Source organism: Temnothorax longispinosus, chromosome 11, assembly GCF_030848805.1.
Source record: "Temnothorax longispinosus isolate EJ_2023e chromosome 11, Tlon_JGU_v1, whole genome shotgun sequence".
NCBI lineage: Eukaryota > Metazoa > Arthropoda > Insecta > Hymenoptera > Formicidae > Temnothorax > Temnothorax longispinosus.
Genome location: NC_092368.1, coordinates 12,455,357 through 12,482,479, shown reverse-complemented (window position 1 = coordinate 12,482,479; position 27,123 = coordinate 12,455,357). Strand labels below are relative to the sequence as shown.

Sequence of the window (27,123 nt, the reverse complement as noted above, 5' to 3'; positions counted from 1 at the left end):
TGAGCCCTATCAAAGTCAATTTGGGTGATAAATACAATTTTTCCGACTAATAGCACAGAGTCATACGACCAATGGCGTGAGCATACGGTTTTTCCTTTTTTTCTGGGAAAACGGTTGACCACCAAACGTTTTACTGATTATATTCGTGACCACCAAACGATTCCGCGTCGATTGAGCTGTATGAAAGTCAATTTGATTGATAAATAATGTTTATCCATCAAATTACCGAGCTAACGTCACGAAGCATACGACCAATGGCGTGAGAGTACGGTTTTATCTATTTCTTAGGAAAACGATTGACCACCAAACGTTTTAATGACGATATTCGTGACCACCAAACGATTCCGCGTCGATTGAGCCCTATCAAAGTCAATTTGGGTGATAAATACAATTTTTCCGGCTAATGGCACAGTGGTGATATGTCCAGCATTATGCGCATACGATTTTTTTTATTTTCTGGGAAAACGGTTGACCACCAAACGTTTTACCGATGATATTCGTGACCACCAAACGATTCCGCGTCGAATGAGCTATAAAAAAGTTAAATTGGTTGAAAAATAAAAATTGTCCGGCTAACTTCACACCGAAAATTTCATTTTTATTTTACAGAAAAACGACTAACCACCAAACGATCGGACTAGACTACCAAAGACCACCAAACGACCACCAATCGATTCCAATTAATGAAAGTTCGATACGTTGAAGTTGTCCGGCCAACTTCGTAGAGGTCCTTTACTTCTAGGGACTCTACTGTTTACCGCAACAGGCGCCGCTTAGTGGTGAAACTCCACAGTTTCACTTCGCAATTTACGCAATTGTCGCGAACGCGTTGTCGCTGCTGCGTTTTGCGACTGAATCCCTTTAAGATTGTCGAAATTTCCACTTTACATCGCCGAACCTCGTTTTCTACTTTTCAACAATTCTTTTTGTTTCACGGTAATCTTTCCGCAACTTTGAGGTTCTCCGTGTATGAGTTCCGACGGGCCGACGTAACAACATCGCCGTGGTGTGATCAAGAGAAAATGGCCGCCGCCGCGGCTGCCGCGCTGCTCGACGAGCTTATGGGCAGAAACAGGAACGTCCTGCCTAATGAGAAGCCCAAGGAACTCAACTGGGAGGATCCTGAGGTAAGCTCGCGTTGATTGCTGAACATCTTCGAAGAGCCTCTGTTAGCTACTTTGCAAAATCTCAATTCCCACTTTCGAGAATTTTTACTTTCCATCTCGTTAACCCTGTCTCCTGACAATGATGACCTTTTTTATATCTATGAAAGTTTTCCTAGATTCTAAGATATGAACAATGATAGATAGATTTATTTAATTTCAGCTATACAAAGCCAAAAGATATGAACAATGAGAATTTGTACAATTGAGCCCTAAATAATCGAATTAATAAAATTTCAATACAAGATTTCTTTAAATTAATTAATCCGCTTCTTTTACTTTTTCTACATTCTACTGTTTTTTTATTTTCTTGTAAACTTGGAGGTTGTACTTTGTATCCGATAAGATTTTATTTTATGTATACGAAAGTTTAATCGAAACAAAATTTATATCGAAGACTGGAACACAATACCTACAAAGGTAGGCATAGGGAATAGCAACAGAATGTAGATTTTTAACCTATCGGAACCGTGTATCAATGCATTCTGTTCCTATTCCTTGTTTCTATTGCCTGTACCTTTGTATTGTGTTCCAGCCCTGACAGTTGCCAAGATTCAAAGAACCAAATATTTACAAATTAACCTAGGTCTTCTAAGTTTACTATTTATTTTTAGGAGTTAAAGTCATGCGATCGTTAAGAAGAATAATGAAGAAGTTTATTAGTTATTAGAACTAATAAACTTGTCTCATTCTTCTACCAGAAGATTCTTTGAAAAGTTTAGTAGTCTTTATTGTTACTGTTTTATTACTGTTTTTTAAGAAGTTTATCTATTAAGAAGTTACAAACTATTAAAAATTAGATATTTACATATATATATTTTTTATTGAAAGAAGATATAAAACATTAAGAAAGAACAATGTAATGGAGAAATTGATATAAATATTTTTTCATTATTCTGAAATTAAAATATGATTATTAATAATAGATACTGTTGTATCAGTTTCCTTAAACTTTATTTAAAACTTAATTATTTTACACTACTTGATGCTTATTTAAATATATGGAGTTTTCTTATGTTTTAGTTTTGCAAGCTGTATCTGGTGAAATTCTGTCCCCATGACTTATTTGTTAATACAAGAGCGGACTTAGGTGCCTGTCCCAAGGTACACGATGACGAAGCTAGGGAACTTTTTGAAAAGGCGCCGCATTCGTATCGTAAACAGCAATATGAGGATGAGTTTATCAGGTATTGTCAGAGTATGTTAAACGAAGTGGAGAGAAAAATCATAAAGGGAAAGCAGCGGTTGGCACTGATTGGGAGAACAGAAGCAGTAAGTTTCACTAGAAGATCGTATTATGAGCGCAGAATTGTAATTTAATAACTCTTGTAGCCGACGTTAACTCCAGCCCAAACTCAGAGGAATGAGGAGCAGATTGCCTTACTAACAGAGAAGATAAATAAGTTGGTGGAGGAGGCCGAGCAAAGTGGAATTCAAGGCAATGTGGAACAAGCGCAGGGCCTAATGCGTCTTTGCGACCAGTTGAAAGAAGAGCGCGAAACCCTAAGGAAATCCAACGACAACAGTCATTACAATCAAGTAAGAATGAAATAATTATTTAGATGTATATAAATTATAGTTATAATCTATAACCGATCTCTACATAGTTTTATACAAATAAATAATTATAAATGATCTATGATTTGCTACTTGAATTCTTATATTAATTCTACAGCATTTACTTGCAGACTGCTGAACTGGCGGCTGCACAGGAGAAACAAATGGAGGTATGTGATGTGTGTGGCGCATTTCTTATCGTGGGCGATGCTCAGCAACGGATTGATGATCATCTAATGGGAAAACAACATGTGGGCTACGCAAGACTGAAGAGTGCTCTTCAAGAGATTATGGTAGGGACAAATCATGTCATTTTCTTCAATATGTTCCTCAAGTTGACTAAATTAAAGACTAAATTAAAATCTCGCTTATAGAACAAACGCGAGAAGGTGCGCGACGAGAAAGAACAGAGAAGAGAGGAGGAACGGAAGCAAAGGGCGCGAGCGAACGAGGAGCTCGACAGACGACGGAGAGACGGTGACAGAGATAGAGATCGCGATAGAGATAGGGACAAGCGTCGTAGGCGAATAGATGACGACAAGAGCCGTCATGATTCAAGCGGTCATAGGTAGAAATCTCTCTGTATTGTGATAGCGAGTTTTGAAAAATGTATTCTAAACCGTTTAATAAAGTGTTAGAATATCAATACAGAAAATTAATTAGGAAAGTTTTTACATTTCTAAAAGATGGTCACTGTTATATTTGTAGATTCTAGTAAAAATGTAACATTTCAGAATCAAATGAGCTAATCTAACGGTGATATTGCTTGTTACAGAAACACTGGGCATAAAAGTAGAAGTAGATCGCGAGACAAACACCATCGGGACGAAGATAGCCATCGACGTCACGGTCGAGATAAAGGTGAGTGATAACGTTGATCTTTTAACATGGATTGATCAGGCGTATTACGTTCTAGGATGATGCAATGACAATAATAATAATTTCAGGAAGTCGCGATCATCGAAGTTCCAGCCACCATAATCGTCGCCGTCACCGCTCGCGAAGTCGAAGTCACAAGTAACTTCTCTTGATTGGTTAGTGAGTGAGAAGTAAGCCAGGTATGCACCAAACAATATAACCATATTCGTCTCAATTACTGTACAGGTACTCTCTCGATCCAGGTGAGTTGCCATTCCGATGCACATAATACATATACATGATAATATAATCTGTGATGTTTGAAGCGCCGCGTAAGTCACACAGCAAGTTCGTCTCACTCTCTCTGAAATACATTCTGTCTCTCTCCGCCTCTCTCTGATCTTCCAGAAATGAACACCTCTCATAAGATTTGAGTAATAGGGGCCGGTATCACAGTCTCCGATTAACGTGATCCTCCGATTAAACTCACTCTGCATCTCTTTCAAACTGTCCCCCTAGAAAGAGACGAAGAGTGAGTTTAATCGGAGGATCACGTTAATCGGAGACTGTGATACCGGCCCTAGGTTATGTTCTTTCGTTCTTCCGAAGGGTGCGGTCACATGGACTGATATTTTCCGCGTAACGCGTATCGCGTAACTAATCAGAAGGTGACCGAAAACGCTTCTTTGTGGGGGAGGGGGGGTTACGCGTTAGACTGGAGTCCCATGGCATGTATTTTCCGCGTAACGCGTAACCGCCTAACCAATTAGAAGCGTTTCACATTTTCGGTTATGCATATTCGCGCTTCTGATTCGTTACGCGGTTACGTGTTACGCGAAAAATACATGCCATGGGACTCCAGCCTTTTACGCGGAAAATACATGCCATGTGACTTCAGCCTTAATGTTAAAACTTGTTAATGGCGCAATGAAGTATGTAGAGCTGAATAGACAATGGTAAAATTTGCAGATTGTAACATTGTAACAAGTGTACTTATTATAATATAATTTTGTAAATATTGTCTACAAAGAAATAACGCTGGATGCTTTCCAGCTTATAACACAAGTCGATACAAGTATCACTCTAGCTTTGTTGTTCACTAGATGTTGAAAAAAGACAGAGTGACGCTTGTGTAGACTTGTGTCGCTAAATGAAAAACACCTGTTTTAGCGTAACAATAGTCTAATGCTTTTGTAGAGTTTCAAGATCAAGAAAATTAAATTTACATCTGTTTTCTTAGTTGAGTCTCCTTAGGCCGGTTCTACAATACGTCGTATGTCGGAGTCGGATGTCGAAACGCAGCCGTTGGTCCAATGAGGAAAATTCGTTTTCGAAAAAGGAATTCTCTCATTGAATCATTGGCTGCGTTCCAACATTTAACTCCGACATACGACGTGTTGTAGAACCGACTTTACAGTCTCAATTAAACTATTGTTGCAATGATTTTTTGAAAAACTTCAAAATACATTTATAGTATCAATTTTTCTTCAAATTTCTCGAAATTTAATTTTTTCGAGCACTTTATATTAAAAGGTTTTTAACAATATAAAATTGCATTGCTTTAAAAAATATTGTTAGGATTTTTAGAAAGTAAATCTAATTTTTATAATATTTAAACTGATTAAGTAAAAATTGGACATTTTAATCATTTCATATGGAAATTTAATTTGTTTTTTTACATAACTCCGATATATCATTTCGCGCATTCTCGATTTATCTGCGAAGCAAGCTGGGAGGAGGTATACCTATGCTTGCTTTCATCGGTTAATAACTCTGTACCCGAGTAACAAGAGAGCACAAGTCCAAGAATTCGTTTTTTTCCAGGAGAAGCCCGCGAAGATCTATGGAATTATGGACATACACTTTCAAGATGAATCGAAAGAATGTGAATAAATACAATCAGATTGAAACTCATCCAATATAACAAATTCATACTGTTTATTTAAAAATAAAACGAATTGTTTCTATAAAAATATAGCGTTTTTCTCTTTATTCTACATAGTCTTATCGCGTTTTGTTTTCAGATAATTGAATTCGAGGCTTATTCTTCGGGAACTGAACCTTGTATTATTGCTTTTCCACGTAATTTATAAAAGAACATCGTATTTCTCATTATGGGATATAAAGATAAAGAAAAACCCTGGTAAAAGTCAATTTTGGACTTAGTTCCTTTCGCTTCTCGGGCACGAGGCTGTCTGTAGGTTTGTTAATGCCGTAATCTCGTTTACACGTCATTGAGAGAGAGAGAGAGAGAGAGTGTGTGTGTATGTGTGCGTGTGCGTGTGTGTGTGTGTGTAAGAGATTTAGTGGTTTAGTGTGGAGGGGACACAGCTTTCAGTACCCGCTTCATAGAGCTTCGTCCACGACTGCAAATGCACGAGTGCACAACTGCGAGTGCGCCCTGCAAACGTGTGACTGTGACTATACGAACCTCTAGCTTCTGCCACGCAATTGACGAGGTATTTATGCCGGAATGATAATATCAACATATGTCCTTCTGCCAGGAGAGTTATTCCTTTGTTTTCGTGTCCCGTTGGGTCCTTAGCTGACTAAGGATCTAACAATTTTTGAGATGCGAAGTTTTAGACAATATAAGGATCTTTAAATCGCCGGTATATAGGGCCATACATATTCATGCAAGACTTAACGTACTCCACTATTTTTATTATAAAAGAATGCACTTAAACGAGAATGCTATTTCTTAGCAAAGCCACTAAAGAATAGAAAGATATATAGATAATTATAATAGAGAATTTACCTGATATCTATAAGAAACTAATATTTATTTTAAAAATCAAATTTAAGAGAGACATGATATTCAATTATTTGAATATTTTGTGACTCACGTAAGTCACCTCCCCAAATAATGAAAATTGACCCAATGATCTGCGTATCTTTCGGTGTTTCTAATTGAGGCGATTTAGTTCGCAATTTCCTCAAGAGAACTTCGTGCGCTTGTTAAACAAACACACAGTCGACAGAGGGACAGGATTTTACCAGCATAAAACTGTCATTAAATAATGTTTGACTATTACATTGTATCACGGTGCCGATGACACTTTTGTGTAAAATTTGGATTATCTATTTTCAGGAAGAAGAGAAGAACAAGGGGAAGACTACGGGAACTCATCCAAGACATCGTTTAACATATTGTTAAGGTAAAGATTTTGCATAATCTTAACAATAAGAAAGAGTGAGAGAGGGAGAGGACAGACGAAGAAAATATTTGCGTTGAGATCCGCCAGAATCGATATAACTCGTGTTCCGAGTAATTGTTATTTTAGGCCATCTATACATAAACAGAATATCAGCAAGGTAAATTGTATGATACAATTTGTATTTGCTGTGCCGCGTTATAATAATAATGCTCGTAAGATTGTTATTTGGAATTAATAAAACAATGCCACATATCTCTCCGTTTGCTTTTCTTTTTATTTTGCTTACTGTTTTATGCGCGAATAGTTAAGTAATCTTTTTAAGTATCCACTTTGGGACTGAAACAAATTTAACTCGGATCTATCAGTTTTTCATCGTAATTATATTGTTAAAATAAAATACAGGGTGTCCCAGGACCTCACCGACAAACTTTGAGGAATGATAGGTCACACAGAGGGGATCATTTTTTGTTAAGGAACATATGGTCGCTGACGCGTCCTTAAGGAGCTATGCATTCGAATAGTCAGATATCCGGTAAAATGTTTTGCACAAATAAAATTTAATTTAATTAACTCTCAGAAGAGTGAGATAGAAAGAGAGGGAGTGCACCCGGGTGGGAATCGGAACGCAGTCCTGCAGTACAGTACGTAGGTCACACCCATACTCGACAGAGTTGGACAATCAATGCTGCGAAGGTGTCAACAATGTAATGAGGTACAGGGCAGGCAATTTGAACAGCTATTATTGTAAATTGTCAGAACATGCAAGAAAAAATAGATTTTATTTGTTCAAAACATTTTACCGGAGATCTGACTTTTCGGATGCATAGCTCCTTAAGGACGCGTCAGCGACCATATGTTCCTTAACAAAAAATGATCCCCTCTGTGTGACCTATCATTCCTCAAAGTTTGTCGGTGAGGTCCTGGGCTATCCTGTATAGAGCTACTTGAATTAAGGAAGATAAAAAGAGTAAAGTACAAAACAAAAAATCTATATGAGAATTGATATAAATACACAGTTATAATCTTACAAAAATATATAATTTATTAAATAAATACATGAGCTTAATAGTACATAAACAGTCTATGCTAATACTGTACATCACAGTCTTCTTCTGATATAAAACAGTTCGTGCAACAACAGCGTGTTTACTTCAAACCAATTTGCCTCGTAACCTGAATAGTGTAATAAAATATACAGTGTTTAATTAATTATTTTCACAATTAATCCTTGCTTGATGCAAAATATATCTACTTAAATAAATACAATTTTAATATTCAATAATAATAGTATCATGTAACACTAATAAATGTAATAAGAATAATTTTCGCAAAGTTTGAAAAATGAACATTTTTTCATGTGTTCAAATTTTTACTTGATGGATAAAATTACCTGTTCGTACACGGTCCAAGCCATGGTGGTCATCAAAGTCCGCCTCAGCATTCTAGGAACAATACCCTTGAAATATCCTAAGGCGCCGTACTTTTTATAAATGAAGAACGTCGCGTGATAGATATCGTTGAATTCGTTCGGATATAACTGCATCTTCGTTTTTACAACATCCGGCGGCTGCGTCACTATGGACGCCAAAATTCCAGCCAAGATTCCGCAGCCGAAGTGAACCGGTGCCGACGAATTGTTCGTCACTCCTGTAAAAAATCATAAATAAGTTTGTAATTTTTATGTAAAACATTTTTAACGTAAGTCATGAATAATTAATTTAATAATATCGCGTCGTTTAACGATATACGATAGATTAATATAACTAAAATAGCTTTAAGGAATACCTGTACTGGCAGCAGCGTTTTTCAATTGGGTGTAAAACATGAGATATAAACCACTATAAGGCGCATCCCGCAAAAGAGTGGGTACCAAACCGCTCGATAAACCTCTGACTCCTTCCTGCTTGTAGATCAACTTAAGAGCCTCGCTGATACTATTGTACTTATAAACGCCACTCTGCACAATACGGAATTATATTTACATAATCTGCGCAAGTTTCATTTTAAAAAGACCAAAAATAATCATAAAATGATCCCCATATGATCAAAACTTATGAAATATCTTTAGATAGTGTCATGCTATTACAAAAGTATGTATTAAATTATATTTTACGAATAATATTAATAGCGCAATGCAGAAACTCTTCTTATGCTTTAGAATTTTTTTCTTCCATTTTCTATCGTTTCCTTTTCTCAGTATCTCTTCCCTCTTTAATTACAAGAGTCCCATTATGTTATTTCATATCCTCTCACTGTCCACATTCCGGTTATCTCTTTTTTCCTCTATTTTCTGAACGTACCTCGAATCGTGTCTTCACGACGGTGATGGGAATCAGCAAAGCACCAGACATAGACCGCGCGGTAATGCCCAAGGAGATGGCCTGTAGAGCCGTCAGAGGTTCTTCCAGATTGAAAGCATGCTTTAGCCAATGTAGCGACGAAAAGTACAAGCCCACACCAGGAATCACTCTGGTTATCGACTGCAAATTAACATCCATTATGTCATAATATCAATGTGAATCAACCTTCAATCCATGTCAAGATCATCATCTTCAGAGCAACGTCTTACTGGTGTCATGCCCTTCCAGAGTCCAAAGATATTCTCTTTCTGAACGATGTATGCCACTGTGCCCAGCATTCCATTTTTTGGCGATCTATTAAGAAATCCGGAAAGTAAAATTAATTAATTACAAAAAACTCAAGTTTGAATTAAGTAAAAAGTGTAATTTTAAATAATTTAAGTAGTTAATTTTAAAAGTATGATAGATTTTAAGAAATTAAATATCAAGCGACTTCTATTATCTAAATTCAATCTTATAAATTTTAAATTAGGAGAGGACAAATCCCGATTATGTATTCAAAATAAAAAAGTCTAACTGCGGATTTTATTTACAGCAAACTTTAATCTTACCCAACAGGGGCATTGACTCTGCTCTGAAGTCTGGTCTTCACTAAGTCCAGCGGTTGGAAGAGGATCGTAGAGAATGTTCCAGAGAACGAGCCCGCCAAGAAGGACTTCAAAATAGGGTACTGTGAACATAGGGAAATCATAAGAAAAGGCTCATTCGAATTCGTCGTTGTGAATAACGGTCTATAAGTTATCTTAAAGCCCCTTGCACAATGCCAGGCAACAGGCAATAGGAACAGGAAATAACCAAAAAATCGTTAATTACAACCTAAAAAATTCGAATGCTATGATTGGTTGGCAATAGGCAATAGGCACATAATTTCCAACGTGACGGAAACTCTGTGTCTATTGCCTGTGTCACTGTTTATTCTGCATTTATACATGATTTCTGATTTCTATTCCCTGTTCCTATTCCCTGTTGCCTGGCACTGTGCAAGGGGCTTAAAATTCGTAATCTTAATTTAACAATATTTTCTAACTCATCGATCTAGAGATGGCGCTAAGCTATTCCGCCGCTATGCAATATTTAAATTAGCACTTTATATATATACCTACCTATATATATATATATATATATATATATATACAGGGTGTCTAAAAAATAAGTATCCCATATTTTGAAGGCAAGCACTCATCAAAATAAGAAGAAAATGTCCATTAAACATGGGTCCTAAATCAAATACCTGTTGAGATATGGACCAATCTTTATTGTATACTATAGGAGGTGTTTTATGTGGTTTAAGTAGAAAAATACACATTCCTACAATGTTTGTATGTCATCGATACCTGATAACGACTAAAGTCCCTTGCACAATGCCAGGCAACAGGCAATAGGAACAGGGAATAGAAATCAGAAATCATGTATAAATGCAGAATAAACAGTGACACAGGCAATAGACAGTTTCCGTCACGTTGGAAATTCTGTGCCTATTGCCTATTGCCAACCAATCACAGCATTCGAATTTTTTAGGTTGTTTGTTCGCGAAATCGCTGATTAATCCTGGCGATGGAAGCGGGATGAGAAGGACGCGCATGGAAGGTGTCAACAAATTATTTCCTTATTTTTTGTGTAACTCAGAGCACAGTCTGAGCCGTCTTTAATGCGTTAAAAATGTACAATCTGACCTGAGAAACGATGACCGGTGAATAAATGAGAAGTCTTTAGATTGTCCGTGAGTACGAGAGACAATTATATTAATTGCCCTCCTCGTGGTGATTAGCCCGTGAGCCGGTGAGACACGTGGCGGTCGGCACTCGAGCACATGTGAGCCTGATTCGTCGTGTCGATGTGCCAGACTAGAGTCAAGCTCAACAGGGTCTTCTTTCCCCGCTAATTTTTCCAAGCCCGTTCCCTTGGCAGTGGTTTCGCTAGATAGTAGATAGGGACAGTGGGAATCTGGATGAGCGGTCTCTTTACACGTTAGTAAAGTATCTCGGCAGCTTCAATCACTGCGGTGGGCACTTCAATTCGCTGTAACGATGACCGGTGAATAAATGAGAAGTCTTTAGATTGTCCGTGAGTACGAGAGACAATTATATTAATTGCCCTCCTCGTGGTGATTAGCCCGTGAGCCGGTGAGACACGTGGCGGTCGGCACTCGAGCACATGTGAGCCTGATTCGTCGTGTCGATGTGCCAGACTAGAGTCAAGCTCAACAGGGTCTTCTTTCCCCGCTAATTTTTCCAAGCCCGTTCCCTTGGCAGTGGTTTCGCTAGATAGTAGATAGGGACAGTGGGAATCTGGATGAGCGGTCTCTTTACACGTTAGTAAAGTATCTCGGCAGCTTCAATCACTGCGGTGGGCACTTCAATTCGCTGTAACACTCGAATGAAGCACAGAGCACACTTCGTCTGGTCACTGCGCGGCCATTTGTACGACTCTCTCTGTCGCGAGGAAGAAGTTGGCGATGAGCGCGCCTGTGCTTGCGCAAGCTGCCGCGTCGATCCGGCCTGTCGATACCCGATTGATGCTGCCATTTGATAGGATGGCGCAGCGTGATAACGGAATCTCGAACATTCCGCCTGCCATCAGCAACCTTGTTGATGATCCCTTACTTTTGATCCTTATCCTGATGGGATGGGTAATATGGCAAGCTTGGCAATTGGCCGGGTGAGTATCGTAGTGGCCGTCTTGAGGGTAACCACCCTGGTGAGTCCATTCTTGCCGGGGTGCAAAGCTGTTACTCTGGCGAGTGGCCATTTGCACGGTGGAGAGCGTTCGTCGGTGAGCAGCACGATGGAGCCCACCTCGATGTTGTTGTTAGGATGATGCCACTTGGATCTCGTCTGCTAGCGTTGTAGATAATGAGCCGACCATTGTGCCCAAAAGTCTTGAACACGCTGCTGGATGAGCTGCCACCGAGATAATCGTGAGGTTGCCAGGTCAATCAGAGATGGCTCGGGTATGGTAGTGAGTGGACCTCCAATGAGAAAATGACCTGGTGTGAGCGCTGAGACGTCTTCAGGGTCGTCGCTCAACGGTTCCAACGGCCTTGAGTTGAGAATGGCTTCGACTTGCGTAAGCAATGTTGTTAGTTCTTCCGTCGTGAGCAGAGTCTCCCCGACAGTCCGTCTCAGATGAAACTTGACGGATTTTACCATCGCTTCCCACTTGCCCCCCATGTGTGGGTTGAATTCCCATCTGGTGCAATCAAGTTGTAGAACTTGAGCGATTCGTTGATGTTCTTGAGAACCTTGGATGAACATTTTCTTGAGCGCTGCGTCTGCTCCAATGAAAGTTGTCCCGCAGTCTGAATACAAGGTTTGAGCAATTCCCCTTCTCGATGAGAATCTTCGGTAGACTGCTATGAATCCTTCCGATGAGTAGTCGCTGACTACTTCGAGGTGAATTGCGGAGGTGGAGAAGCAGATGAACACACAGATCCATCCCTTGTAGGTTTTCGCACCTCGTCCCTTCCATGTCTTGATGGTGAGCGGTCCGGCATAGTCGACTCCGGTATGAGCAAACAGACGTGACGGCGTAACCCGAGAGAGAGGTAGTTGGCCCATCAGTTGATGAGCACGGATTCCCCTCTACCGAGCACACACGACACACCGTAAGATGTGAGACTTCACTGGAGCCCGTCCGCCAATGATCCAGTATCGTTGCCTGACATGAGCCAATGTCAGCTGAGTTCCTCCATGCAGGGTGCGCAGATAGGCGTGAGCGATGATTAAGGTTGAGAACCATGAGTGGCGAGGTAAAATCGCTTGATGTTTGTTGTCTTGATCCAATGATAATTGATTGAAGCGGCCGCCAACTCGGATGATTCCGTGAGCATCTATGTACGCAGTCAATCGACTGAATGCGTGAGCAGTTAGCAATCTCGAGTTGGTCGTGAGCATCTTGATCTCGTGCGAGAAATATGCCGCTTGAGTAGCCTTGATCCAGAAAAGTCTGGCCTTCTCCAAAGCAGAGTGCGAGTCCAACGACTTGTCTCGGAATTTTCTCAAGAGAGCGATAAACCTGAAACATAGAGCTGTTATTTTCAATAATTTATTGAGGGTTAAGTACTTATATATGAGGTCCCAATGATAGTCCGGCTGAGATGCAGCTGCATATAGAGCAATGCCAGGACGAGCCTCATGACCGCTCAACTCGTCCGGAAGCGCGGGTTGAGATGGCCATGCGTCAGGTGTGAGAATCCACGGTGGTCCCGTCCACCATAATGAGTGGCTTTGAAGTTGAGCAGTAGTCAGACCTCGTGATGCGCAGTCGGCTGGGTTGGATGTGCCAGGTACGTATCTCCAGTGAGCGTCTGCAGATGAGATCCTGGATCTGAGCAACTCGGTTTCTTACAAAATCCTTCCAGCGCGATGCATGAGATTTGATCCACGTGAGTGTCACAACAGAGTCCGTCCACATGTGAGTTGCTGTAACGTTCAACTTCAAGGTGGCTTGAACGTATTGCATGAGTCTTGAGAGCAGCAGTGCTGCGGTGAGTTCAAGTCTCGGGATGGTGAGTCGTTTGAGTGGTGCTACCTTAGTTTTGGAGCACACCAATGAAACCGTGGCGCCATTAGAGCCGTGGACGGTGATAAATACGACTGCAGCCATTGCCAGTTGAGAAGTATCAGAAAAGCCGTGAAATTTCACTGTCGAGGTGCTCAATGTGGTGTACCACCGAGATATTGAGATCTTGCGCAAGCTGGTGAGTTCTTTTCTGATGATGAACCACCGTGATGAGAGCTGGAATGGCAGTGGTTCAACCCATTAGAGCTTATGAAGCCAAAGCTCCTGCAGGAGCATCTTCGCCTTGATCACCACTGGTGATGCAAAGCCTAGTGGATCGAATATCTGAGCCACTTCAGATAGAACGAGGCGTTTGGTGAGATGGTCGGTGCGACGAGATCCTTGTTGAGAATGTGAATGTGTCTTCTTGAGGAAGCCATCGTAATCCGAGTATTTTAGTTACGCAATCGTCAAATGCAATTTGTGAGCCCTGGTCCCTTTCTACTTGAACTGCAGTGAGCACATCTTGATGAGTTGCGTGCCACTTGGCTAATGGGAAGCCGCCCGCCATGCACAAGTTCTACAGCTGCAATGAAATTTCTATTACCTGCTGAACGGTGTCGGCGCCTCCAAAAATGTACGTATCGACCTTAATTGGCGGCACTGCGAGGGGAAAATTGTGACCTTCATCCTCCACCAGTTGCAGCAGTGTTCGTACTGCTAAGAACGGGGCAGCCTTGGTCCCATAGGTAACCGTTGTGAGATAATGTGGCACTTCATTGAGCTGGTCGTCTATCCAGAGAATCCGTTGTAAGTTCCAGTCATCTTCATGCACGTTGATTTGCCTGTACATTTTGGTAATGTCAGTGGCAACTAAGTGCCGAAATTGTCGAATCCAGAGCAAAACATCGGTGATGTCTAAATGCAGCTTGGCTCCTGTGTGCATGAGATCATTAAGTGAGCGGCCGGATGTAGATGCACTCGAGCCATTAAATACCACACGTAATTTTGTGGTTGCACTGTCTGGTTTGAGCACTCCATGATGTGGCAAGTAATATTGCATGTGCTGACTGGAAACGGGTGAAGCCTTCGTCATGTGATTGAGCTCTTGATATTCTGTCATGAACTGATGATACAGACGTCTATAGTTGTCATCTCGTGAGAGTCTTCTTAATAAGCTCTGTAGACATCGATGCGCAGTGTGATACGAATCACCAAGAGTATCAGGTGATGATTTTAACGGAAGTCGAACCGTGTATCGACCGGCTGAGTCTCGCGAAACAGTGGTCTTGAAGTATTCTTTACATCTTTGCTCGTCAGGAGTGAGATCATGATTAGTACTCGCAGGCACTTCTTGTGTCCAAAATTTCGACAATAACTCGTCGAGAGCATCTTCTCTCTCCTGAATTGATGCATGATGTACTGCAGCAGATGCCGATGATGATGTATCAACCGGCCCGAAAACGAGCCATCCGAAAATTGAGAGCTGCGCAATTGGCATCAATGGATCTTGTTTGATGATGTTGGGCTTAATAATCTGCCCATATGAGTCAGCTCCAATGATAATATCCACTGGCCGTGGTGTAAGAAAATCTGGATCAGCCAAGGTTAACTTGGTGAGATGCGGCCATTCCTGGGGTGCAGCGTTGAATGATGGCAGGATGTTCGTTAACGTCTGCAGAATGTGAGCTTGAATGATGACGTCTGATCTTGAGCGAAGTGAGCGGAGCTTAAGCAATGCAACTCCTCGAGTTTGCGTCGCCTTTCCGCCACCAATTCCAGTGATGAGAATGACGGAATGATGACGAGGAATGTTGAGCTGACGAATGAGTGATTCAGAGACGAAAATAAGCTCTGAACCTGAATCGATGAGAAGCCGTAAGCGCTGAGTAGTAACAGATGAACCGATCTGAGCCAGGGCCGTAGCTAACAATGTTGAGTGAGAGATGAGTGAGCGGACCGAAAGTGAGTGGTTGACAATTGCACCATCTTCCTATTGAGATGACGAGGCTGAGCTGGTAGTAGGCTTCGCTGATGAGTCCGACTGATGAGCCTCATGCAGCATGGTGTGGTGTCGGTTGGTGCATTTCTTGCACCCCCGTGAGCTCTTGCATGAGCGGACATTGTGGCGGCCGAGGCAATTGAAGCAGAGCCCCCGTGAGATGACTAACTTTTGTCGATCGCCCGGTGAGAGGTCTCTGAACCTTGTGCACGTCACAATGAAGTCAGTGCCGTTGCAGCAATCACACGGGAAAACCGTGGAGCTGTCAGATGCTGCCGTGCGGGTCGGTTGAGCTGCCGCATGATGAGCTGTCGAGGTGCGCTTTGCTGTTGAATGAGCGCCGACGGCCATGAGACTTCAAAATATGCATGCTCCTTGAGAAATGCCTTGTGCACCTCCTCGAGATGCATTGAGATTTGAATGACTTCCTCTAACGGCGTGTCCTCTGCACAAGCTGGCAGCGTCTTGCCAATATTCTGCACCGTCGCAAGGCGGTTCATCTGCGTTTGAACCTTGAGGATGAACTCCGTCGACAAACGCACCGGTGAGGCCTTGCGTTCTGACGTGCGCTTGTCTTCCGGCAGCTGGAACAATGGCGGGGTCTTGCCGCCCGTCCCGGTGTTGGCGGGATCCGTCATGATGAGCCGTCACTGAGCAGCGCACGATGAGACACCTGAGAAAAGTCGAGACACGTGTAAGAACTACTGCACGAGATGAGAACGTTCGAGAAACGCGTGAGAAAAACACTACGCGAAGCAAGAGTCGTTGAAGTCATGTATTGAGCACGTGATAACGTCTATATTACACTCGCGAGAGCGCGTGAACATGTTTGTGTAACACTCGCGAGCGCGCGTGAGAATGTTTGTACTTCACTCGCGAAAGCGCGCGATAATGTCTACGTGGCACGTCTTGAAGGGCATCTGTGTCTGAGTTACACTATAAGTTCCACGCGTCCGGCTCGAAGGACCAAATGTTCGCAAAATCGCTGATTAATCCCGACGATGGAAGCGGGATGAGAAGGACGCGCGTGGAAGGTGTTAACAAATTATTTCCTTATTTTTTGTGCAACTCAGAGCACAGTCTGAGCCGTCTTTAATGCGTTAAAAATGTACAATCTGACCTGAGAAACAATGAGTGAATAAATGAGAAGTCTTTAGATTGTCCGTGAGTACGAAAGACAATTATATCAATTGCCCTCCTCGTGGTGATTAGCCCGTGAGCCGGTGAGACACGTGACGGTCGACACTCGCGCACGTGTGAGCCTGATTCGTCGTGTCGATGTACCAGAGCTGGATGAGCGGTCTCTTTACACGTTAGTAAAGTATCTCGGCAGCTTCAATCACTGCGGTGGGCACTTCAATTCGCTGTAACACTCGAATGAAGCACAGAGCACACTTCGTACGTCTGGTCACTGCGCGGCCATTTGTACGACTCTCTCTGTCGCGAGGAAGAAGTTGGCGATGAGCGCGCCCGTGCTTGCGCAAGCTGCCGCGTCGATCCGGCCTGTCGATACCCGATCGATGCTGCCATCTGATAGGATGGCGCACCGTGATAACGGAATCTCGAACAGTTGTAATTAACGATTTTTTTGTTATTTCCTGTTCCTATTGCCTAGCATTGTGCAAGGGGCTTAATGGTTAAACTTTATTGCACTGCAGAAATAACACAACTAATATAAGAAAAGGACAATGTTTATCATTTGAAGACCTTGGTGTATTCAACACATCGACGACGTACAAACATTATAGGAATGTGTATGTTTTTCTTTAAAATGTGTGACAATGAATGGGAACCACATAGAACACCTCCTATAGTATATGATAAAGATTGGTCCATATCTCAACAGGTATTTGATTTAGGATCCATGTTTAATGGACATTTTCTTCTTATTTTGATGAATACCAGCTCTCAAAATATAGGGCACTTTTTTTAAACACCCTGTATACATGGTGAGTTTTATTTCGTGTGGGCCAATTACCTTCGCCAATTATCTCAGAAAGTATTGATTTATTGGAAAAATGTTTCAGACAAAAGTTGGAGGTTTCAGAGAGGGCCAATAAACGATCTTATTAGATTTTGGGTTCGAGGCCCGTGTTTGACCCAGTAGAGTCCAAGCTAAATTTTTTTTAAATAAAAACCTCCAGCTTTTATTGTATCATTTTTTTCTACTAATTAATTTGAACAACTTTTGTCTGAAACATTTTTTTATTTGCCCAATACTTTTTAAGATATTTAACCCCTTCGTTGGCATTAACGCAATAGTGCGTCAATCTTTTTTTTCCTATTTAACTTGCTCCAATTTGGCATCCAAGTCTTACACGTGGGTTTTTGGGGTCGCTGATTACGAATCTGAATTCAAAATTTGCAAATTCAAAATGGCGGATCCAAAATGGCGGATAAAAATGCAAAAAATTACTTGATTGAAATGAAAGGACCCCGCACAAAAACCTAACCTAACCTATGAAAATGGGTTCTCCGCGAATTTGTCTGAAACTTTGGGAAAATGTTGTTCATGTCATCCTGATCAAAAGTTCTCATGGCAACAACTCTCTTTAAAGCAGTATTTTAGCTCCAAGAGATCTCAAAGATGGATATTTTATCACGCGATCACAAATGATTTTACCCATTCAGCTTTCAGAATAATGATTGTGTGTTTGTGTGTGTATTGCATAACCCATAAAACCTAATAACCTAATGTATTGATGAATAACAGTAATAACAGTATAAACCGTCGGCATTAGCGTTATCCAATGTGCACCGCAAAAAAGTTGCGCGATCAGATTTTGCACATTATTATGGCCCTGAAAAGGACCGATTTTGTCCTCAGGTTTTATGAACATTTTCCCAAAGTTTCAAACAAATTCGCCGAGAACCCATTTTCATAGGTTTTTGTGCAGGGTCCTTTGCCGCTGAGTGCGAAGCTAAACTTAAAATGAAGGAATTCAAAATGGCGAATCCAATACATGAAAAAAAAATCAAGCCGTTTTTTGTATTTTCGTCCGCCATTTTGAATTTTCGAATTTTAAATTTAGATTCGTAATCAGCGCCCTCAATTCAGATAAAAGTTGGGGGGTTTGAAGAGGGCCAATAGACAATCTTATTAAATTTTGGATTCGAGGCCTATATTGGGCTCAGTAGAGCCCAAGTAAAATTTCTTAAATGGAAATCTTTATTTTTTATTTTGTATCATCTTTCTCTATTAATTAATTTGAACAACTTTTGTCTGAAACTTTTTTTTGCCTAATACTTTTTTAGATATTCAAGAAAAGCTTGATAACTTTTTCAATATTTAACTTACAATATTTGATGATTATTTATTTGAGGAAAAAGTGGTATAGGACTTTTTGACTTGATTTGGTCTCAAGAATATGCTGTTGTAACAGTAAAAATTAAAAAAAATTGGGAAACTTTTTTAAATATTTGTAAATACATGAAAACTCCAAGGATATGCATACACAAATATTTAAAAAAAATTGGAATAGATACTATTGCAACAGCATATTTTTGAGACAAAATAAAGTCAAAAAGTCCTGTACCACTTTTCCCGACAAGCAATTATCGAGATATCATAAGCTAAATATTGAAAAAGTTACCAAGTTTTCCTTAACCCCTTCGTTGGTAGAGAGAATTCGACAAAAAGTACCCAAAATGGTAGGAAAATTTTTTATCCTGAAAATTTGTACCCTGGGGCCCAATAAACCAATACTTTCTGAGATAATTGGCGGAAATAATTGGCATACAAAATAAAACTAATCCTGTATATCAAGAAAATGGTTAATATATTCTCAGTAATTTAATAGTATATACTGCTTTTATTGTAAATTGTTTATTTTATTATTCTACAAGAGATATCAATTCGTCGTTTGATTTGAAAGAATATTTAAATTGGCGAAATCTTTTAATTTTAAAAGTTCATGAAACTTCCTCAGCCTCCATCCTCAGTCCTATTAGGGGAGACTGGGACTATTTGTCTACGGGGGCTGTGTCCACAGTACTGCTATTTCAAATTTTAAGAAACAGATGTCTCTACCATTGTAACAAGTAGTTGAAAAATGCCCTACGTAAGAAATTTAAATGTTTTGTTTTTTTTTGCGATGCCTCTCGCAGACGTTATATAAGTTAAAAGAAAAGCGAAAACAATTAATCATATTTTTCGACGGTCGAAAAATTTGCTGTGCGACAGTAGTTTAACTCCAATTAAAGTAAGCAATTCATAATATTATCAATTAATACATAGTTATCAGGTGTGAAAAGCGTCAAATCTTAATTCCGCATTATCTAAAATTGGCAATATGTTAAAGACTGAAAAACGTGGTCGGGGCTATCTGTCCTATTTTTGATGGGGCAATGTGTTCACACTTCAATGACGAATTGTTCTTTTATAAATAAATAATGGTGCGTAACTACAAAAAAAAACTTTCCTTAAGACGGATAAGGTAGACATATCCAATAAAATTATATTTAGAGCGATTAAAAGAATCAAAATTAAGCGAGAATTTTTTCGTAAAAACAGCGTTAGACTTTGGAATAAATGTTCGGGCTCTCACTCGCTACTGTAAAAAAGTGACCTACGAGCAATTACTTGATCCTGCGATTCAAGAATCGTCACCAAATTTTTATTTTAAAAATACACGTCAAGTTAAATATATGATTTTATCTTAAATTATTAAGTATTTTGTATTTCAAACGCTGCCGAGGGTAAAGTAAAGGTTCCCAAATAAAAAAAATATTAAAAAATTGAGGGAACAAAAGAAACTCATCACATTGATTTTGCAACAGACTCCAAATCAGTTTGATGCCACCGTATATAAAGAAAAGTCAGCTCTACGCAGGAAACTTGTCAAAAAATCTACACAAAGTACCTACTTCTCTGACTCCAACGACTAGGCAGTTTTTTCGATATTATATATTAATAATAAATAATATTATAAATAAGTATAAAAATTAATATAAATAATGTGTTTTTTATTGTGTGGACAGATAGCCCCTCGAATGTGGACATATGGGGCTACTGTCTACGCTTGACTTGTCCACTTAAAAAATTCGCCTCTTTAAAATGTTAAAAGATCAACGATTCTAATTATGCTTTTTTTTTTTAATAGCAAGGTTAAAAGGTTATACCATTAAAATTTTAGCTAAATATCTTTATTAGTTTTTTAGTAAACTTGTAAAAAGCATAAGGTGTGGACACATAGCCCCGGTCTCCCCTTCTCGTATCCGAGCGTGGTGGCTTCTCTTCATGTACATGTGTTGCGCACGTGGATTATACACATTGTATATAGGACCTATAGTTTAACGCCGATTCCAAACGGCTATAATTTTTTAGAGAAGCGTTCTTGGCAAGACATACTCTCGGTAGCCATTGCCTTCCGAGAGGAGAACGAGCGAATATAATTTTGGCTCTGCCGAGAATTGAACCCGGGACTTCAGTTCAATAGACTAGTGCGCTGTCTACTAGGCCACGCTCTTCCTCAGCCTACTTTATTATTAATTACAGAAAATAGATTAATTTAGAAGATAAATATTGCAAAAAGACTATCAATAACCAAACTAAAAAATTATTAAATATAAACTGAATAAGTAAATACTAAATAAGTTTTGTACAATATATTTTTCCAAAAATTGGTTTCTACTACGTTTGTATCTAAATTAACTATCTAATATTATTAAATTTAAAAATATTATCTACTCGTATTATGTACATCTTCTAATAATTACTACTTATTGGTTAAAATATAAATTTATTAAATTTCTTAAATTTGAAAAAAGATTAAATTTGATCTCAAATTGGAAAATAATCAGAAAATCAGACAGTGTTATATTTGACTATCCACCACCGCATATATCTCTCGCGGGCAATCGTTCAATCTGAAAGAAAATAGATATTATAAAAGAAGATTATTGAATTCGAAGGCCAAAAATCACAAAACACACGTACATACATTAAGTATTACTAGGTGATTGAGACAATTTCTTTTGAAAAATTTCGGAATGCATAAGAGTCGCGAATCATAATTGCTCATTGCATCGATAGTGCTGCAAAGTCCAGTAATTTTACGACTTTTGTACATTTCAGAATTTATCGACAAAAAAAAGTTTCAATTTTATTGTACCTATACAATACTACGTTTACGCGAGCGTTACTTCTGTAGTAACTTACGATAATTCACTCGTTTACGCGGAGTAAATTATCGTAAGTTACTACAAAATCCCGTTTACGCGAAGGAATTATCGTAAGTTACTACAGAAGTAACGCTCGCGTAAACGTAGTACAAATTATACAACATACGCGACATTAAGCGCTTCTAAAAAAATAGCACCCTCGTATCGTTCTTATTAAGTCGCTCACAAGGAAACCTCGCAAACCCAAAAATTCTGATTTTGACGAAACTTTATACACATGTAGAATTCGTAAATAAATGAATTTATTTAGGTGCGGCCCGAAAACGATTTTAAGGGGTAAAACCGGGTCGAATACTGCATGATACGAAGGCTGCATTCGGTGAGCACGCTATTAGCGCTATTGCATCATTCTAACTTTATCGCTTATTAGGTGTAAAACAAGGATAGAATAAGCAAATAACGCTAATAGCGCGCTCCCCAAATGCAGCCTCAAAAAGTACTCGAGATATTAAAAAATGTTTTATACAAAAGTTTTATGGTATATATATAAGAACACCTCTGTTTAACTACACTAACAATATTTTAAAAATATTTTTTAAAAATATTATTAATGTAGTTAAATAGAGGTATTCATAAAACTTTTGTATAAAACATTTTTTTTATCTCTTGAATACTTTCCGAGATATATCAGAAAAGCAAAAAGCTCTATATATGAAAGATGGTTTTACCTCTTCGAATCGTTTTTGGGCTGCAACTGAAAATTTCTAAATTCGTCTATCCCCTTTTCTCCTACATGTGTGTAAAGTTTCATCAAAATCAGAATTTTCAATTTTTCGAGATTCCTTTGTTAGTGTGTTACGCCATCCCTGTATCAATCCTTCGATTTCCTTCCATTTCCTTCCAGTGAAAACAAGTCGGAGGTCGGAAACTTATTCGAAGATTACCAGACGCATGCGAGCTGGTCTATTGGACCTCAGGGCGAAGCTCAATCGTCGTGAGCGATTATTGCGGATTATATTTCTCGTCACACGAGTTCGCTCACGTGCGGCGAAAGATCTCGGCCGAGTGCATGATATCAATAGTTATCGTCATAACTTGACCCGGGATTATCGCCGCGTGGTAAACAGTTATTTTTTTCACAAGAAGCTGATATGTTAATTGCGCACACGGATTTCTCTAATAGCGCGAACATCACGCGATTTTTATGTTAACACTTAACGATGTGAGTGTCTCGCGCCACAGGGGACCCATTTGTTTTCTACTTTCTGCTGATAAGCGAAGACAAAAACAGGGTTTCATCAGATAAACTTCTTTTGACGTAAATTTGTCATCCGCGCATGTATCGGATGATATATGTTTATTAATAAAATGTCTGACGATTTATTGCTCGCCTTATTTTTGTTTGTCAATTCTTCCTTCGCGGGAGGCCTGCGGTCATGATGGCGAATCTTTTGCAATGCGAAAAATCACACAGGGCGATATTAACGAAAACTCATTTATGAGACAGCTGGCAATTGCGTTACCTTTTTATTTTTAAACGAGCTTCTAGACTAACGATAATTTGTTACGAATATGTTATATAATATGATAAAATAATTATATTCCAATTTCACGAATAGAAAAAAATAATATTTTTTTAGAGAAGCGTTTCAATATATTGTGCAACGATAGAGCTTTCCATTCGGTTCCATCATTGCAAAAATGATAAAAATAAGACGTATCCGTTTAAAGATATATAATATAGGTTAAAAAAAGTACCTGCATATCTTATCTCTTGTGGGATAATTATCAAAGAAAGAATATTGTTGCATCAGAAAAGAATATTGTTGAAAAGCGTTTCCAACAACATATTATATTATATATATTTTTTCATTTATAGTATTGAGTAAAATATTTTATAGCAATAATATTTTTTGGGGGTGAAAATATCTTAAAAGAGATGGAGTTTACAAATATTTCTTTTATCTATTGTACGTGCAACATTTAACAAATATCTGTACCTTAGAGGTAAAGAATCGTATCTCGAGTTTTTGTTAAAATAGGGTTAATACTTTTTCCAATATATCAGATTTAAATTGTATAATGGTAAAGGTCTTATGTCCATTATTACTAGTTTTTAAGATAATAAATTTAGAAAAAGTCGTATTGGAAATTTTCATAAAAATAATAAACTTTGAATCCTGTTTTCTCTAAATTTCTAATAATGGAGCTACGATTTTTTTACCTTTAAAATACAGATTTATATGAAATAAATTCAATGCATAAATCTAACTTCTAAAAATTATTCATAATTCGAAATACTTACAGTTCCTAGAGCTTCCATGATAGTATAACAATGCGGAAATTTGTATTTACTATCGAATCTCGAATATTCGCTATAATACAAAATTTCACGAATTGTATATTCAAAGTTTATTCTCGAAACTGTGATTAAAATTGAAAAAAAATCACTAAAGTTTTTCAGCAATAATCTATTATGTTATTCGATTCGGAGCGTTCACTAGGCTAAAAAAATTAATTTTGGTTAATTTTTACTAGTTTTATAATCTAACGACGCGACCGTTTGTTCGAAAAGCGGAAAAAAGTTCTCCCATCTAAGGCCGTCTGTAGCGCTGACACGATACTGAATCACGTTTGAAACGTGCGTCGGTTCTACTTACATCCCCGTTTATCTTTGTTTCGCCACTGTCGAGGTCAATGGGGTGACCCTGCCCATGCATATCGGGGCATGCTCGTGCGAGAAAAAGTTCCAGGCTTATCGGCCGACGAAACGTGATTTAAACGTGATTTCATTCGAAAACGTGAGATGTACTTTATGCTAGCGTGGATCACTTCTCTGACGACCCTTTTCGCTTTTCCATGCGGTGATAACGCTCTGAATCACTCGTGGAATCCTTGCGACGTTTATGGAGAGATCCGAGGTGACTATCAGGCGTGTTTCTTTTCCACTGAATTCTCTTACGTCTACGAATAATAAAATTAATTAGTGTTTCATTCAATTTGAGACATTAAGAAAAGAAACCATAGCTTTAAAAAAAATCCTAAAGAAGTCTTGAGAATAAAATAAGAAGTAGTGATTGCGAAAAGAATGTATATGATATTTGGATAAATAAAAAATTATTGAAGTTATAGTTGCCTCCAAATTATGAAAAAAATGAACACTGCAAATGTATTTATTTACGCATTTTTCTCAAAAGTGTATTCGGAATGATAGCAAAAATTAAAATTGCTAGATTCATCAAAAGAACTTGTTGTTCTATCAAGTCACCTTCGAAGGGATTAAAGTCTTTAAAATTTTTCACGCAATTTATTTGTGAACTGTTTAATTTCAAAACAATAACAAAAAGCGATAAATGATAATAAATTCACACTTTAAAGATAGCAAAGCTGATAAAGTGATACCAGAATGACAGATAAGAGCAGCAAAAGCCAACATTTTTAAATCAAAATATTTAGGAAGCTCCAATGATAATTATGAAAAGATTGCCTTTGTTGCGTTATTATTTAATCATGAAATTTGTCTTCTAAAGGCCAGCATCTTGGTTTAAGGCCGATTAGATACAGTATCTCATGTAATATGTAATCCAAGCAGGCAGCTAACATATAGGTACATATTTATAAGGATGTATCATTGACAGTATTAAATAGAATAAGATACATAGGAATGTGCATTGAGGCAATAAAGTAAAAAGCATCAGTTTAAAAAGAGAAAAGAAATAAATGTCTTAATCAGAAAGAGCAAAGGGCCTTTTACAAAAAAAAAAAAACGGCTGTAAACGCTCTATTTAATAGACAACAAATTTGTTGTCTGTAACTGTATTGCATTATGTTTTTTTTTTTTTGCATTTAACATGAAATTGGTATATAATTGGAAACTGGGAAAAAAGAAGAGAAAGATGAAAAATACAAAGTTCAGAAAACAAATGTAACCCTTTACACTGTATTAATTTGAACTCGGAGTATCGACTAGATCTTGCAATAAATTTGTTGACCTACTTTTTGTATAGAAAAGAAGAAGACGTAATTTGAAGAAAAAAGGAACATAATTTTTAGAAATAAAAATAATTCAAGATTTAATAGATTAAAAATCGAAGGAAATAAAATGAGCTAATGACTCAAACTAGTTCGTAGTTCTTACAATTAGCTCTTTCTCTCTTTCTAGTTGTATTATAATTTAAATAAATATAAACAAAGATGTGTCAAATGTTTCGACCTGTAATAAGGTCATCTTCAGTGCGCTATTTCAGTAATTTGAACAGTAAGTTGTTAGAGTCATAAGGTACAAACGCAAGTTGAAATTTGTTGTAACGCTTACAAATTTTATAGTTATAGTACAGCAACTTTTTGAATGAACCGTTTCGACCTCATTACAGATCGAAACAATTGATACATTTTTGTTTATATTTATTTAAATTATAATACATAACTAGAGAGAGAGAGAGAGCACACTAAGAACTAGCTTTTGATTCATTAGCCCATTTTATTTTCTTCGATTCATATAATTTTTAGGTTTCATAAGATTTCATTCGTATCTCGTATAATTACATAATCTTCTGAAAGTAAATAGTTAAAATACTTAAGGGACTTTTTAACTCTAACATCTGAGGACAAAAATACAAGGGCAAAAGGTTACATTTCTGGTGTGAGGCCGATCGTTTTCTCGCACCTACAGGAAAATTTCTATGTTTCTGGTGGTGATTGTCAATCAAAACGAGCGGATTTCTATCGATTCGAGTTCACCAGGTCCACCGAGAAGCTGTTTTCACGGAGGCGAGACTTAATCGCTGGCCGATCTGTCGATCATGAACACTCGTTCGCCGACGATTCCACTTTTTGTGTCGAGACAAGGTATACGAAATGACGAGCGAGACCCACGAGGTCGCGGAAGGTCGGCACGAGCGTGAAGTCGCGGTCGACTGATAAGTGGTTATCGCGCAGCGATCACGACATCCATTGTTTTGCATTTCCATTCGGTCCGGGCCGCGGCTGACGTAGGTAGTCTGTTTGTCCTGGATCGCTTATCATCACGCGAGCGAGACCTCTCGCGATCGCTGTTGCTCGAATCCATGTGGCCACGTCATCCATTTTCTCTTTAAGGGTCGACAGGAGTAACACTACCGACCTCTGTCGGGTTGCTTAGCTGCGAGTCCGTATTTTATTTATTATAAATTTTTTAAAAGCCAAAATGGAAAACCGGCTCTGTACCAGCTTGCGGCTGATCTTACTGATTAAAACGAGCATAAGTGAAATGAGATTCGTTAATTAATTTGGCTAAAATTTGGGACAAACCGTTCCTAAGCAGCTTTGCAGGCTTGCTTAGAGCTGCAAAGCTGCTTAGGAACGGTTTGTCCCAAATTTTAGCCAAATTAATTAACGAATCTCATTTCACTTATGCTCGTTTT

The 27,123-nt window shown here is 38.7% G+C and overlaps 3 protein-coding genes across 18 annotated transcripts in view; 2 read left to right on the top strand and 1 right to left on the bottom strand.

The window, feature by feature from the left end:
- The window catches only part of LOC139821896 (probable ATP-dependent RNA helicase DHX37), a 102,116-nt gene extending 101,196 nt beyond the window's left edge, over positions 1-920 (top strand). The window contains exon 6 of the mRNA XM_071793318.1: positions 610-920. Within this exon, the coding sequence (XP_071649419.1) occupies positions 610-611 (2 nt within the window). The 3' untranslated portion in view covers positions 612-920. The remainder of the gene's footprint in view (positions 1-609) is intronic.
- Positions 804-6,988, top strand: LOC139821888 (luc7-like protein 3). 8 transcript variants are annotated; one of them, XM_071793294.1, is made up of 9 exons: positions 804-1,127; positions 2,187-2,435; positions 2,496-2,702; positions 2,852-3,013; positions 3,095-3,288; positions 3,496-3,581; positions 3,668-3,754; positions 3,825-3,841; positions 6,670-6,988. In XM_071793294.1, exons 1-7 carry the CDS (start codon positions 1,023-1,025, stop codon positions 3,739-3,741), a joined length of 1,077 nt encoding a protein of 358 aa, XP_071649395.1. In that variant the 5' UTR covers positions 804-1,022; the 3' UTR covers positions 3,742-3,754; positions 3,825-3,841; positions 6,670-6,988. The 8 variants fall into 8 exon arrangements, with proteins under 8 accessions (XP_071649395.1, XP_071649392.1, XP_071649396.1 ...); XM_071793291.1 differs by having other exon boundaries at positions 5,403-6,988; XM_071793295.1 differs by lacking the exon at positions 3,825-3,841.
- Positions 6,989-7,758: 770 nt separating this feature from the next.
- Positions 7,759-26,887, bottom strand: LOC139821891 (mitochondrial glycine transporter). 9 transcript variants are annotated; one of them, XM_071793299.1, is made up of 9 exons: positions 26,388-26,849; positions 24,382-24,685; positions 24,027-24,226; positions 9,648-9,766; positions 9,306-9,390; positions 9,037-9,216; positions 8,522-8,693; positions 8,127-8,383; positions 7,759-7,909 (listed from the first exon to the last, which is right to left on the bottom strand). In XM_071793299.1, exons 3-9 carry the CDS (start codon positions 24,042-24,044, stop codon positions 7,883-7,885), a joined length of 858 nt encoding a protein of 285 aa, XP_071649400.1. In that variant the 5' UTR covers positions 24,045-24,226; positions 24,382-24,685; positions 26,388-26,849; the 3' UTR covers positions 7,759-7,882. The 9 variants fall into 9 exon arrangements, 5 of the variants coding, with proteins under 5 accessions (XP_071649400.1, XP_071649401.1, XP_071649398.1 ...); XM_071793300.1 differs by having other exon boundaries at positions 24,027-24,096; XM_071793297.1 differs by lacking the exon at positions 24,027-24,226 and having other exon boundaries at positions 26,388-26,850.
- Between the last annotated feature and the right edge of the window lie 236 nt (positions 26,888-27,123).

What these genes read in the sequence shown, in the direction of transcription:
- LOC139821888 (XM_071793295.1), top strand. Translation starts at nt 1,023, where the DNA reads ATGGCCGCCGCCGCGGCTGCCGCGCTGCTCGACGAGCTTATGGGCAGA. An exon ending in TGATTGGGAGAACAGAAGCA is followed by an intron (nt 2,436 to 2,495) that starts GTAAGTTTCACT and finishes TAACTCTTGTAG; the next exon opens with CCGACGTTAACTCCAGCCCA. An exon ending in ACGTCACGGTCGAGATAAAG is followed by an intron (nt 3,582 to 3,667) that starts GTGAGTGATAAC and finishes TAATAATTTCAG; the next exon opens with GAAGTCGCGATCATCGAAGT.
- LOC139821891 (XM_071793297.1), bottom strand. Translation starts at nt 24,441, where the DNA reads ATGCATGGGCAGGGTCACCCCATTGACCTCGACAGTGGCGAAACAAAG. An exon ending in TCGTGAAGACACGATTCGAG is followed by an intron (nt 8,694 to 9,036) that starts GTACGTTCAGAA and finishes CGTATTGTGCAG; the next exon opens with AGTGGCGTTTATAAGTACAA. An exon ending in AAACGCTGCTGCCAGTACAG is followed by an intron (nt 8,384 to 8,521) that starts GTATTCCTTAAA and finishes GATTTTTTACAG; the next exon opens with GAGTGACGAACAATTCGTCG.